This window comes from Homalodisca vitripennis, chromosome 1, assembly GCF_021130785.1.
Source record: "Homalodisca vitripennis isolate AUS2020 chromosome 1, UT_GWSS_2.1, whole genome shotgun sequence".
Taxonomy (NCBI): Eukaryota; Metazoa; Arthropoda; class Insecta; order Hemiptera; family Cicadellidae; genus Homalodisca; species Homalodisca vitripennis.
Window position 1 is genome coordinate 187,527,405 of NC_060207.1, and position 14,418 is coordinate 187,541,822.

The 14,418-nt window shown below is 34.3% G+C and overlaps 1 protein-coding gene across 1 annotated transcript in view; it reads left to right on the forward strand.

The window, feature by feature from the left end:
* The window catches only part of LOC124352916 (serine/threonine-protein kinase 10-like), an 88,481-nt gene that overhangs the window by 56,756 nt on the left and 17,307 nt on the right, over window positions 1–14,418 (forward strand). The window contains 6 exon segments of the mRNA XM_046802644.1: window positions 1,272–1,571; window positions 9,548–9,667; window positions 9,988–10,101; window positions 10,479–10,694; window positions 12,343–12,360; window positions 12,362–12,479. Coding sequence (XP_046658600.1) covers window positions 1,272–1,571; window positions 9,548–9,667; window positions 9,988–10,101; window positions 10,479–10,694; window positions 12,343–12,360; window positions 12,362–12,479 — 886 coding nt within the window.

Genomic DNA, 14,418 nt, shown 5'->3' on the forward strand with positions numbered 1-14,418 from the left:
TTGAAACACGATTCATGTGATTGACTAAAGGTTTGAACCTAGTACAGGGATCATATCCATTTTCATTTGGTTTTGGCAGGTTTCTTGTGTCAACAAGGTGGAAAAATTGCAAAATTGCCTGAAAGCGGTTTCTGGTGAACATACGGGAGAACCAGGGAATGATTTGACTTTGAGAGGTCCACCAATAGGACTCAATACTAGGCATGTTTTAAATTCCCATATTTATCAAAACGATAATAAAGGCATATATTTCTGACGGAGTGAGAGCATGGGGGTGAGTCTTTTTCAGGGCAATGTTTGGGCCTGGAAGTTCATGAAAACTAAAAATTTGGTCTGGTCTATGCAAATGATCATTAGCTTCCGTAACCTCAATCCATCCCATTTCATCCTCTGATTCACTAGAAGTGTTTATTTCTTCATTAGGGGGCATTTCTGACTCATTTAGGCCAATAGGATGAGCGGGGTAGCCTAGGCCTAGATTGCATATGTTGCCTATTTCTAATTGGGACGTCATTGTCACTGCCATCAGAATCGGAATCAGAAATAAACCGACTGAAATTATGGGTTAGCCCTAGTCCACGATTACCTGATGATGTTCCAGCTTCATTGGGATCGAAATCGGGGTCTACATCCGTATCATCAACATCAGAACTGCTGTCTGAGGAATGGCCGAGGTTGGAAATGTCACTGACAAAACTGTCACTCAAATAGTCTTCTTCAATAATATTTCTGATAGTTCCCTCACTTACGGGAGATCGAGACCTCTTCATATTCAATATATTATCACATTACACTCGTAAACAACAAATAAACCACATTAAATTACTCTGATTCAAATGTATACAAACACGATAACCAAAGCTCACTCGGTGACCATGCTGATGTTTGCACTCAGCGCTACTAGCGGCACAAATGCCAACTATACCAGCTGATGTAAATCATCTGTTAATAGAATATTACTTTACAACATGTGTTATGTATTCTGTGCTTCATTCTGAACACAGTAAACACAAATAAAAGACAATTATGTGAACTTCTATATTATTAATTAATTATTTTACGAACGTCCGGAAAAAAGGACTCTGGCAGTTTAGGCGTAGATTACCGACGTCCGGTTTTAAGGTCGTTGGCAGTTTAGGTATAGTTTTACAACGTCCTTAAAACAGGACGTTGGCAGTGAAAGGGTTAATACTTGTAAGCGTAAATTAGTAATTTTATAACAATATATAAATTATCAATTTATAATGAACTAATATGTGGATGGATTACAGGACAAGAGGTTTGACCAGGAGAAAGTAACGTTGCTGAAGACATACGAAGCGGACTTGGAACTTTTGTCCCGTCAGCAGCGCCAACAGGTGGAGAAGGCTGAGACCCAGCAGGAGGCAGACCTGAGGGTGGCGAGCAAGCGGATCCGAGCTGAGCAGGAACGTGAGCTCAAAGAGTTCCGAGAGAGCCTCAAGACTGAGATGAGGCTGTTACGACAGGAGATAGACCTCATGCCCAAGGATAAGAGAAAAAGTGTCTTCCGTGGGAGAAAAGAGAAGTTGGAGGTGGAACATGAGGAGAGGGTGAGTTTACAAAATTTCCATTAATGGGTTTTCTGGAAAAAGTGCTTTGTGTCATAAGTTTTTTGTGAGTATAAATAGTTTTTGTTTTAATTTAATAACAAAAAAAATAGTTATTAAAAAAAGTAGTTGTTATTAATATCTATATTAATCTCAACTTCAATCAAATTCAATTATGTTTCCATCACTGTTAAATCACTGTGTAGGGTAAGTAAGTTAACCCTATGCACTTGAAGGCAGTATTTCGATTTGTACTTGAAGCTCATATGGCCAGCTCTACTGGCCGCCACTATTTTGTCGGAAGCCCGGATTAATTTTTGCTGTAATGTTATCCCAGCTTGTATGTCCAGCTGTATTGGCCAAGATATAATACGTCCATAGCTCGTAAAGCCAGTACCACTTGCCACTAAACATAGCAGTTATTTTTTAATATTCTCTTTGTTTTATAATGACTAGTGAGTGCTGAAACCTATCGAGCAGCTGTTTTATAAAGTAATTTTTAGGTACAGCGGTGAATTTTAAATTAGCCTATAGTTATTTTCTATACATAAACTGTGCAAATAAGACAAATGACATGTAGTGGGCCTATAAACTGAAGTGATAGAAGGGATAGAAACCTAGAAAATTTTACTAGAAGACGTGTGCTAACTATTCTTGACTACACATAGGTGTGTATTTTTAAAAGTTTTATTCCATAAAAAATTGTAAAGACTGAGAAAAATGTAAAATAGTTCATGTCTGAGTAAATGTACTGTAAATGCCTACTTTATAATATGTTATTTACATGTCTTTTTAACAATATAAGTATAAGAGTTAAATTTACCAAATGTATGTTTAACCCTTTCAACCCCAGACCAAAATATTGATGGTGGGAAAAACGTACCAAAACCATTTGACCTAAGAACTACAGAGAATCCCCGGAGCAGAAACAGCTGTATTGCATACTGTTCGTAAAAAAATAATATTTTTGCTATTTTTTATGCTATTGTCTTGTATTACACACCAAAATGTCCAGAATGAAATTGTATACACAGAAAAATTTTAGTCTGAAGTATAAAAAATTGTTTAACAACATTAAAATAACTTTAAAATATACGTTTATAGATTTTTAGGTAAAAAACATAGATTTTAAGATTTTTTAATTCAAAAATAAGAAAAATTTTTAGTATGGGCACCAACATTTTATTTTTCTAAATTTAATTTTATGTATGTACAAAAACAATTATATTGATATCTCTAAAGATAAAGATTTTGCAACCACGATCTCACAGAGGCCGGTAGGTCATTGTCCGGAGTAGGCCTACCGGCGGCGTTACCGCGAGAAGTATACAGCTGACTAAATGGCATTTCTTCGTCATCTGAGTCCGAGATAGTAGGCCTATAGGATCAACATCAGTGTCATCACTGAAAAGTGATGAGACGTCAGACCAATCGTCATCTGATAGGTCAACATCCAGTTGTCTGTCCAATTCACAGGGGTAATTTACAATGTTGTCACTCATTGTTCACAGAACTGATTATTAGGCTACTATAAGATTAAAACTAAAGAAAAAGTGACTAAAACAGTCCTCAATTACAACATTTAACTCAATTCACACGCACAAAGACAATATACGTAACATTAGACCGCTTTGTAAACAAATACAGCTGTAGCAACAAAGAGTAACATATTTTTTTGAGCATAGATAGATGTTATTTTAAATACACTACATTACTAACAAAAAATTTGTATTTTACTAAAATACTCATAAATATGTATTAATACTCGTAAAATAAGTATTTTACGGTTTCAAATAAATATGTATTAAACTCATATACCATGGCGACGATATTACGTCGCCCGGGGATTCTCGCATCTTCATTGGCGACGATACATCGTCGCCGCAGGGATCTTCGCGTATTTTCTCGGCGACGATATTTCGTCGCCTGGGGTTCAAAGGGTTAACTTTGCATTAAAAAGATTCTTAAAAATAAATTTTAAATTAGTTTTCAATTTTTCTTTAAACATTATAAATTACTTTATAAATAACGCATAGGATATTAAAAATAATTCCAATCTGGGGGGCAAACAACATATATGGCTGCTGAGCTGTCAATAAAAGTAGCGCGGCCATCTGCATTAACCATACGAGTTACAAGTACAAACTACGGCAAAACTAATGCGAGCTGTCTGCAACCTCTATGTGGCCAATACTACTGGCCTTTCAAGTGCAAAAGGTTAAAGACAGTTTATTTAATAAAACCAAAATAAAATGTTCTTTTTAACACTCAAGACGTACTTAATATTAAATCATCTCTTCTCTGTCAAGTGGCATGAAATCTAAAATAGTGTTCTATATGCTTAAGCTCTCCCACTTATTGAATAAACTTCTTGCTAATTTGGTAAACCAAACTCTTAAGTAGAATTTGTAAAGAAATTAAATTATTCACTACAGTACTTAATCAGTTCTCAAAAACAAATAAGATTCATAATTTATTAATCCAATTGCTCTATTTTCTTTCTTCGAAATGATCTGAAAATATAATACTTAATCAAGTGTAAGATTTGATTAAAATATCCAAATGTTTTTACCACCAAGCTTTTTTATAAGTGAAGCAGCTGTTTGTAGTTTTTGATTGTTTTCAATTCTAAAATTTTCTGAAAAATGTGAAGGGCTGGCAGTTAATGATACTAACAATAGTGCCCATACTGTTTTACCATTATTGGCCTGAAGTTAAACACTTTAAAAATTTGTATGTATTCATTTTTCTAAAAACAATAGTTAATAAAGTTTTAAGCAATTGATGAGAAGAGGGTTTTCCAAACAAAAAAGTTAGATTGTTATGTGTGACTATAACTGAAAACCTCAACTAGAAAATGTCAACCTCACGTGTTCAAGCAAATTGTAGCTCTACAAGATATGGCAAGTGATCTCCCGTGCCATCAAATGTGATTTGAGCTGTTGATATTCAAGGGTGGAATACTAATAGTCTTCATTTTACCTTCATTTATATTTTATAAACAACAGTATTTTGGTAGTATTGTGCTAAGTGGAATCAATGTGCTAGTACATAGTGTATGTGTGAAGAAATTGTTTATTAGTATCCTGTCCATTGAATTAGCATATTTGAGTGATGTCCATGAAACTATACAACCAACTACCAAGACAAAATGATCAAGAATATAGCTACAACAGTTTCTTAAGACAGTACAGTATACACATTACTTTGTTAGCAGTACCATACCTAAAGTAAATGTATTAGCACTTGATTAGTCTTTCATAACTATGTTATACTTAGCTTGAGCATAAACATAATTTTACAGGATATGAAGTGAAATATGCCTTTATTCAGGGTGAAGAACTCTTGAATCTTGTAGACTGGCCATTCAACAAGCCAGTTATACAATTGTCTTCGAAGCATTTTTCCTTGTAGGCGTTTCAGGTTCTCTGGTAGTGAATTGTAGAATTTCTGTCCTGCATAAGGTGGATTTTTGTGTATTTAGTAGTATGATGAGGAGGAAGTTGGTAGTCAGCAGCTCTTCAAGTGTTGTAGTCCTTACCTCTTGGCAATTCCAAGTAATCAATATGCATAACCATTGCATGAATATACAGAGCTGTGACTGTCAATATTTTGAGAGTTTTGTAAGCCTCTCTACAGCTTTCTCTTGGGGTGAGGCTGGTGATGGTTGGGCAGGGTGAAGTCATTTGCATTTCTGGTGTTATAGTTGTGTGTCTCTCCCAGTTTTGTAAGATTTTGCGAGACAGGCATAGCAGATTACTTCCAAAATGAACAAGGACACAACTGTCAGTATGTTTAGATCTTTTGAAAGCTAATCGACAGGAGTCCAAAGCATTTAGGTCTGCTAATGTTCTCACTGCTTTTTTCTGTAAAACTAATACTCTTTGCCGATTTTTTATTGAGGAGTTGCCCCACACTGTCACACCATATCGTAAATGTGACTCGAACAGCGAGAAGTATGCAGTTTTGGCTGTGTCCAGGTTGCAAGTAGTTTTTAGCCTTTTTATAACATATAAACTGCTGTTAAGTCTTTTACATAGTTGATGTATGTGTGAGGTCCAGGTTAGTTTACTGTCAATAATAATTCTAAGGCATTTTGCTTCAGTTTGTAAGTTCCCACTTCTGGAAGACTGGAGGTTTTTATAGTTATCAGCCCAAAATTTATTTGCTGTGTTTTACTTGAGTTTAGCACAAGCTCATTCTGATGGCAGTATTGTTTTGCCATACTCAGGGCAATAAAAGATAACACCTCAAGCTCCGAAGGTTGTTTGTCGCTACAATTAGAGCAGTATCGTCTGCGTACTGCGTACATCATCACCCGGCTGTTAGTCCTGAAGCTCTTTCGGTAGGGTCGTTTGTGAAGAGGATAAAACAGTACAGGGCCAAGTACCGAGCCCTGTGGGACCCCTCTATTGATCGATAGTGGAGTAGATGAGACCTTGTAGATTGTATTGTTTCTTGTGTATGAGATTTCTACTATTTGTGAACGCTCCTTCAGGTAGCTGGTCATCCATTTCATAGTTTTCCTGTCACACCCATTTTCTCCATTTTCTGTAGAAGAAGTGCGTGGTCCAAGCAATCAAAAGCTTTGCTGAAGTCCAAGAAGAAGGCACTGGTGGAATTCCCTTCTTCCAGTAGCTCCAGTATATTCTCAGTGAAGCTTATGAGAGCTGAGGCTGTTGATTTGCCCCTTAGGAAACCATGTTGCTGGGTTGTAAGGAGGTTATGAGTTGTAAGGTGGTTCATGAGACGGGAAAGAACAATTTTCTCAATTACTTTTGAGATGGTAGAGATAAGGGATATTGGTCTGTAGTTATCTATTAAAGTGGATGGGTTCTTTTTTCTTTTTTGTTTTGGATAAACTTTTGCCAGTTTTAGCGCTTTTGGAAAACAGCCTTGCAGAAATGATTGATTTATAACAGAAACAAGGGGAGGTGCTAGTTCTTCCTTGCAGTGTTTGAGAAGAATTGAAGAGATTTCATCTACTCCTGATGATGGTTTTGATTGTATGGAAGAAATGATGTTTGTGACTTCCAGTGTTGTTGTTGGGAGGAGGATGAGATCAGGTAACACCATTATGGGTTACAGGTTCTGCGTTATTCAGTTTTGTAGATTGTCCTGCCTCTTTGAGTGTTTTTTCAGCGATTGAGACAAAATATTCGTTAATATACTGTGCTACGAGGAAGGGATCTTGTATTACTTGCTTGTTTACTTCAAGTGTGATCTGATTTGTTTGGTTTGAGGGTTTACATCTTTCATAATCGATCACTCTCCAGAGAGCTTTCTGTTTATTGGCAGCCTTGTTGATATAATCAGCTGTGGCCTCTTTCTTTGTCTGTTTTAGTTTAAGATCATAATTTTTCTTTTTGGCAGCAGTTCGTGCTTTAGCTTCTTCGGTACCTTGAAGTATCTCATTCTGTAGTGCTTTGAGGTAGTCTTTTTTAAGGTTTAACATTTCTTCACTTGATATTGCAGTGAGTTTCTTTTTTGGTTTTGTTCTAGTCATCTTTTGGGGACATGCAGCGTTCAGGGCAAGTCTTAGTGTGATGTTTAAGAAATTATAGGCTTCATCTACATTGTTTGATTTGAAAACATCATCACAGGATTCTCTTGCTAATATGTTTTTTTAAGATGGTTTAGATTTTCTTGAGTGTATTTCCGAGTAGTTGAAATTGGTGATGGGGTGGTATTGGTCTGAAAGTTAAACTGTACAGAGCTGTGCTTTATGATCCGATAGTCCTGTAGTAATCACATCTGTCATAATTTCTTCATCATTTAAGTTAGAACATATCATATCAATGGATGTTGCAGTGTTAAGAGTAACTCTTGTCGCCGGAATCTGAAGTCGTCCTGATGTTGTGGCTTACTAGCATACACTCCAGTTTAATGTTGTCTTGTTTTCCTGACAGTTTTGTCCACATTTATATCGCCCATGATAATTGTGGGACATTTCCATGTAGGGATTTTCTCCAGAGTTTCTGATATAATGTCCAGGGCTTCTTCAAGGTTGATGCTGTTAGGTGGTCTGTAGACGCCTAGTAAGTACACGGTTTTTTTCTTCAATTCAATTTTTTACCAAGTGGAGTTCACACACCAGTTCTCTGGATAGGTTGCAGTGCTCTTCAATGTTGTTTAAATTACTTAGGTCTTCCTTTGAATAAATAGCTACACCTCCATTCTTAGAGTTTTCCTCGAAAAGTCTCCGACTAGATTGTATCCTGCTAGTCTGGTGTTTTTTAGCTGGTTATCCTTTAATCCATGTTCAGATAGAGATGAGTATGTGGGGTCTTAAAATTTCAAGTGTGTGTTCCAATCTTAGTGTTTTTATTCTTTACAGAGTTAATATTTTGATGGAAGATGGTTAGGCTGTTTCCGGTGTTTGTGGTTTTAGACCATTTTGTTGCTTTAGGTGATTGAAAACAGGTTGAGAAATTTGTCGAGAAGTCTTTTTGAAGGAGGTATTTAAGATTACTCTGGTTTGGTATTCTCTGTAACGTTTCTTTCGCTTTTGAGGTTGCCCTAAAAAAAATATAGAGTCCGGACGATGGATTCTTTTTGGTCGCTCCTCCTTTGCTTGAGGTGTTTGTGACCTTAAAAGTTTTATATCGTTGATCTCATCACTTGATACTGTAATGATACGGTCAGGGTCTTCTGTGGGCTGAGTGTTAGATGTATGTACTGCTGATTTCTTCTTAATATAGTGAGGGATGGGTATATCTGTTCCATCATCATATTTGTGAATCTCAGGGAAGACAGTGATGCTATGAGGGTAGGAAGTCAAGGTCTCTAATGTTTCCCGTCTGGGTGAGATGTTCCTATAGTCATCTTGATTTATTTGTGGCTGGTAGTCGAGGGTATCGTAAGGAGTGGCTAACTGTTTAACTTGGTTGACAGTTGAGTCATTTAATGCTGATGAGGCAGATTGCTTTTCTGGATGAACTGTAGATAGAGAGTGTTTTGAGAGAACTTCATCGGTATACTCACCAGTCATTCTCACCCACTTGCCCGAGCGTGTCATCTCTCACTGGTGTAACGTATACAAATGATTCTGTATGCCTGGAAATAGCAACAGTGCAGTGTGGTAGGGACTCGTAGATATCCTCTGATGTTCTTGATGTTCGAACTACCACCACGTGCGGTGCTTGTTTTCCCTGGAATTTCATGTATTGTTGACACATTAAAACCCAGTCCATGCAGCTCCCTTTTTTCAGATTGTTTGAAAACGAGAAATTTATATTTATCTTTGTTTGCTTGCAAGTCATTCAGACTAGTCAAGTTTTAAAATTTTTGTTTCTTTTTTGACAGCACTGCTAGTGATCATTCCAATGTTCGTAGTATGAGGATAAAAGAGTTTGCTACACTGAGTGTGCAGCGGTATGATGTGCTCAGGATTTGAGTAACTTTGGCCATATCAAGGATATTGTAGTGGGTCACATCGTGAGTGGTCCTATTTATGTATGGGATTTGTTGCTTGTCTCCAACTAATAGTGCATTAGATCTTCCAGCGAGTGCACAAGCAAAAAGGATCCTTACCGGCGTGGTAATTGCTCTTATGGCTTTTTTCTGAAGTACACATATTCTTTTGGGGTTGTGGTTGAAGATTCCTCCCCACACAACCAGGCATATCTGATGTTGGATTCCACCCAACCTCAAATAGTAATAACAACAGATTACATTTACATCAATACTGCCATGAACTCTAAATACATTTTTATTTCATTTATCCATTAATTTTATGGTCTACAACATTATTACAATAATATTAGGTAATTACTTGTATATTACATTCTTATAAATGTAAAACTGCTGAAAATATACCAATAAATTTAAAATACAGTATACTTAACTTTGTTACAGGAGTAGTTCAAAATTATTGTAAGTATATTTAAAAATTTTTGTATGATTGCTATTTTGCTTTTGCATAGCCATTTCCTTTGAATAATTTTTATTTAAGTATCTTAATATGGGTATTTTTTTAGGAAAAAATGTTTTTGGAAAAGCTCAATGAAAATCATGAAACATCATTAAGGCGGCTAAGTGACTCTCACAGAGAAAAAATTGCATTGATGGAAAGACAATTCTTGCAACAAAAACAACAAGTAAGTTCTGAGTATAATTTTTTACCTATCTATCCTATAGCTATATCTGACTTTGTTGCTCATAGTCAACCAAGTTAGCCTGGTTTGTAGGAGGGTTATTCAGAAAATAATACCTAATTACCTCTGCTAATTAAACGCTGTGTAAACAACCAAATGGTCATGCGTATCAATTCTCGGCATTTTTTGCAAGAATGAATGATGGCATTTGCATTGGTTTTTTTGCAGTGTTCTAAAATTGTATAATCGTTTAAAAATATAATTACATTCCCAGTTTTTCACACATTATGATTGTCTCAGACTAGTTCACAATTGTTGTTTAGCTCATGAGGTCGAAAGAATCAGCGCTGTGGGAGCTGGAAGAGAGACAAATTCACGAGAAACAGCAACTTGCCAAAAGACAGCTCAAGGATGGTTTCTTCCTGCAGAGGCATCAGGTATTATTACTATTTTTCTTATGAATTAAATTTTAAAATGAAAAGTTGTTAAACTACCTATACCTGTAGGTTTACCCAGTTTTAGTATCTTTCTCTAATTAATAAACAGCAAACACACATATCAATCCTGTTATCTTACAGGTAAAGTTTTTGACAAATTCAGTTTGTTGAGATCGTTTATGAAACCGCTGTCACTGATAGACCACCCTATTTTTATAATCGCTGAAAAGTTCTACACTGTTTATTGTAAATTATCTTTTCTAAATGTGAATTTTAATAGATCTGTTCATATTTATTTGTGTTCTCTTGTATACAGCACACAAAATGTTACAAAAATAATTAATCTCTAGTTTAGTGATTTTAAACTCTTTTTACAGATGTTAATACGGCATGAGAAGGAGCTGGAACAAATGAAGAGGATGAATCAACGAAAAGAAGAAGATTTGCTCAAACGTCAGACTCTTGAAAAGAGAGCTTTACCAAAACGAATTAGGTCGGAAATGAAGGCTAGAGAAATGATGTTCAGGGAGTCCATGAGGATAAGTATGTCAACGAACCCGGATCCTGAACAAGAGCGGAATAGACTGAAAAAGGTAAAGAGTTTCCGTATAATTTTTACAAATGAGAGTACCATTTATTCAATGTGTTATTAATATTATAGACTTAGCCATTCAGTATTATAGAAACAGCTCATTAACAAACAAATTTAACCCTCTGAGTGACGTAGCCATTTTCTCAGGTCATACTCATAAAATGTTGGCTTTGTCAATTGCTAAGTGTGGTATCTTATAGCATAATAACTATTTAACAGAATTAGTTATAATTATTCAGAATTAGAATTCTAATATTGTTGTTTAGCTTATGAGGTCGAAAGAATCAGCACTATGGGAGGATACTCTTTCTCTTTTTTTTTGCCATGAAGAAAAATGTGTCACATATCGTACTATAGTTAATAAAAAAATATGTTCCTTCAATAACATAGTAATGATGTTAAGATATTAGACTATTTGGGTTTGAAATGAAAGGTCACAAAAGAGTAACCAAATTCAATGCATTATGTACGTAAAAAGCATACAGCACATGATTTCACTATAAGTGAGATAGTTTTGACCAGACATTTGCCTGCCACCACTTGTAAATCCCCCCTCTGGTATGTTCTGAAAGTAATAACTGTAAAGTATTTGTATATGCATGCACAAGCAGTGAAATATGGCTTGAAATTCATCAGCTGTTAGGAGATTTTTGTGAAAGATTCTTCAGATCCCTTAAAAATGGATAAATCACAGGACAGCATTATAGAGATAGAGCTATTGTTTCCTTTTCTCTAGAAACTTTCATGATGTCAGTGGCAGGTGTTGAGCTGACACTGAAGTTAACTCACTTGTTTGCGCTATCTGTTGTTGAAAATATCAAAGCCATTTTAGCAACATCACACCATTTCCTCACTACATTCTATCATGCAGTGAAATTCTGATTTCACTATATAATCTTACTTTCCTAAAAATAACATAAAATGTATTAATTAGTTTATTTTATTAATTTATACCCGTTACAATATGTGACACATGAATTGGTTACTTTTCAATTTACATTTCTAAACCACAATTGGATCATCTCCCCTAAACATCTCCCCTTAGATATACTACAATAAATGTAACAATAAAGCTTTTATTAGGTATTCTATAGTAGGAAGTGAATCAATCTGAATTGTTTAATGTTAACATTCATAACACAACATTATTGTTACATCATGAATAAAAAGGTTGAATTGTATTTTGTAGGATTTTTGTTTCAACATAACTCTTCACTGTGTTCAAATAATATAGCAATAGTAATAAAATTCTTTTTTTGTATTTTATTCTATTTTTATTAAAATGTATAACTATCAGTTTGTATAGTTATACAATGATACAAATTCATTATAAACCACGCTCACACTGCATTATGTACAAAAACCAAATACGTAATATGGGGTATGTTAACTGCTGAAATAGATCAGCACAATTTACAAAGCGATTTACAGACCAAAGTGGAGGAATAAATTAATCAAACACACTGTATATTGCTAATTTTGAACCTTACAAATACCGCAGTTGGATCGATATCTAATTAATACTGTTTAATATTAAAATATGAACAAGTCCATATACCGTGACATTGGATCTTAATACATTTAAAGTTTAAAAAGTGTTTATTTAATCGTTCTAACCACAGAGATTAATTATCTTGTATTTATTGCAGTTCCAAGAGAATGAGAAGAAAGCGGTACAGAGCGGAAACACTTAGGTTTGAGCTGAAACATCAACATCAGCTGGAGGAGTTGCGAGCTGCCGCAGATACCACCATCAAGGAGCTGGAACAGTTGCAGAACGAGAAGCGTAAGCTCTTTATTCTTTGAGAGGGAGAATAAGAGGGGATATTCTTGTTCTTGAAATGAAGAAGAAGAATTTTAAGTGTACAAAATGCATTTCGCGTTAAAATTTAATTTAGAGTTTCCAATAACTTTTCTAAAAAACAAAATACAGTAGCTATTAATTTTTAGAATAAATCCATTGGCCTAGATCTATGAAACTATTCTGTTAATTTGGTATGTTGTATAATTCTAGACCTACAGTACTATCTTGGTCACAAAACAATAGGTTTTTTACCTAAAATTTTATGCTACATAGTTCAAAGTTCTACTGTTAGGTTACAGAAAAATTCACTTATGACAGTATGTCTTGTACTTTTTTACGTAATAGTCGAACAAATGTGTATTTATTCATTATTTATTTGATTAGAGTTTAATGCTGCTTTAATCAAAATTTGCACTGCACTGTGCATTGATAGTCATATGTTAGATATGTTTTGTGTTATTATTTCCACATTATAGGGTTATCTTTACATTAGCAACTAAAACCCTTTTAAAAAATCATTTATTTGTCACATGCGTTACAGCATTCCGCTATCTTCAGTGTACATTAAGCTCTAAAGAAAATAATAAACAAGTAAATATACACATGTGGTCCATTTAAACTAATGGTAAATTTATATAATACAGTTGTAATTTTGATTACTATTCTGTATTTTATATTTAAATTTTTTCAAAAATTGGGTTTGTCTTATTTTTCATATTGCTATTTAGAATATTATGAGGATCTTTATTATAATTTAGATAGATATGTAATTCTTCTTTGATGTTTAATTTTTCTCCTTTCCTTTCGATATAACAAATTTCCATGTTCTTTTCAACATTAGTGTAACTATGGTCCGTTTCTAATAGATGTTCAGCAAAATGTCATTTTATCATAATTACATGTAGTTCTCTTAAGCAGAATTGGTAGTATTATATGTGCCATGATCATCATGTTGTGTCAAGTAGTGTGTTTTTTTATGCTTTCATGGTTGTTTGCACCAATGATTTAATTTATGTATTTGTATGCACCATAAAATTATTTATTTACTTTTGTTATGATCGTATTGCTTCAAGGTTTTAATTTCCTGGTTGTTTGTTCTTCACTGAGATGTAGTCTTTTTCTTTTACTGTGTAATTCATACTTTATTTAGTTATTTTTGACAGAGTTGAGTTTTTATTTATTATCTGTTTGATACGGCAGTGCAGTCAGTTGTTACCACATTGAACTGCAATACAAACGAGAATATCCATAGTTTTATTGATATTATATTCTCTGAATTGGTATTGGGATCCAACTTAGGAATAAATATTTAAAATTCATTTATGTTTATGAAAATTGTATTATTCTCACCCCAAAATATTCTATAAAAATTTCTACTTGATAACTCAGGAGAAGTTTCTGCAATATTTTTGTTTATTCTGGATCTAAAAATCTGTACCTCCATTTTTTATCATTTTTGTCCTAGCTGTGCTGTCTGTCTTGAATTTCATGGATAACTTCAAATCAAAGAGAAAGAAAACTGTTGAAATGTTAAGTTGCTCATGAATTAATTCAGTCCAATTAATTAACTATTCCAACACACACATATATAAAATTATTTAGGATATAAAATTGTCTCGTTTTCATTTGCTTTATGTTCAATATTGTTTGTTGCTTTATGTTTGTCCTTATATATTAAAAAAATATACTTAACAATTTGGCATTTCGTTGATTATTCATTGAAGGAATAAATAATTATTCCTTGCACTTTGCACAAATAATCTCATGTTTCACTCACACAAAGGCTTTGGACCCACCATTTTCATAGAAACTAAACAAATAAAAATAATACTTTTTGTTTAAACAGTAGTAGTGACATGCAGAAATAATGAAAAATCATACTCCATTTAAAGGAGAGTCAAAATAATTAAAAGAGGATCTT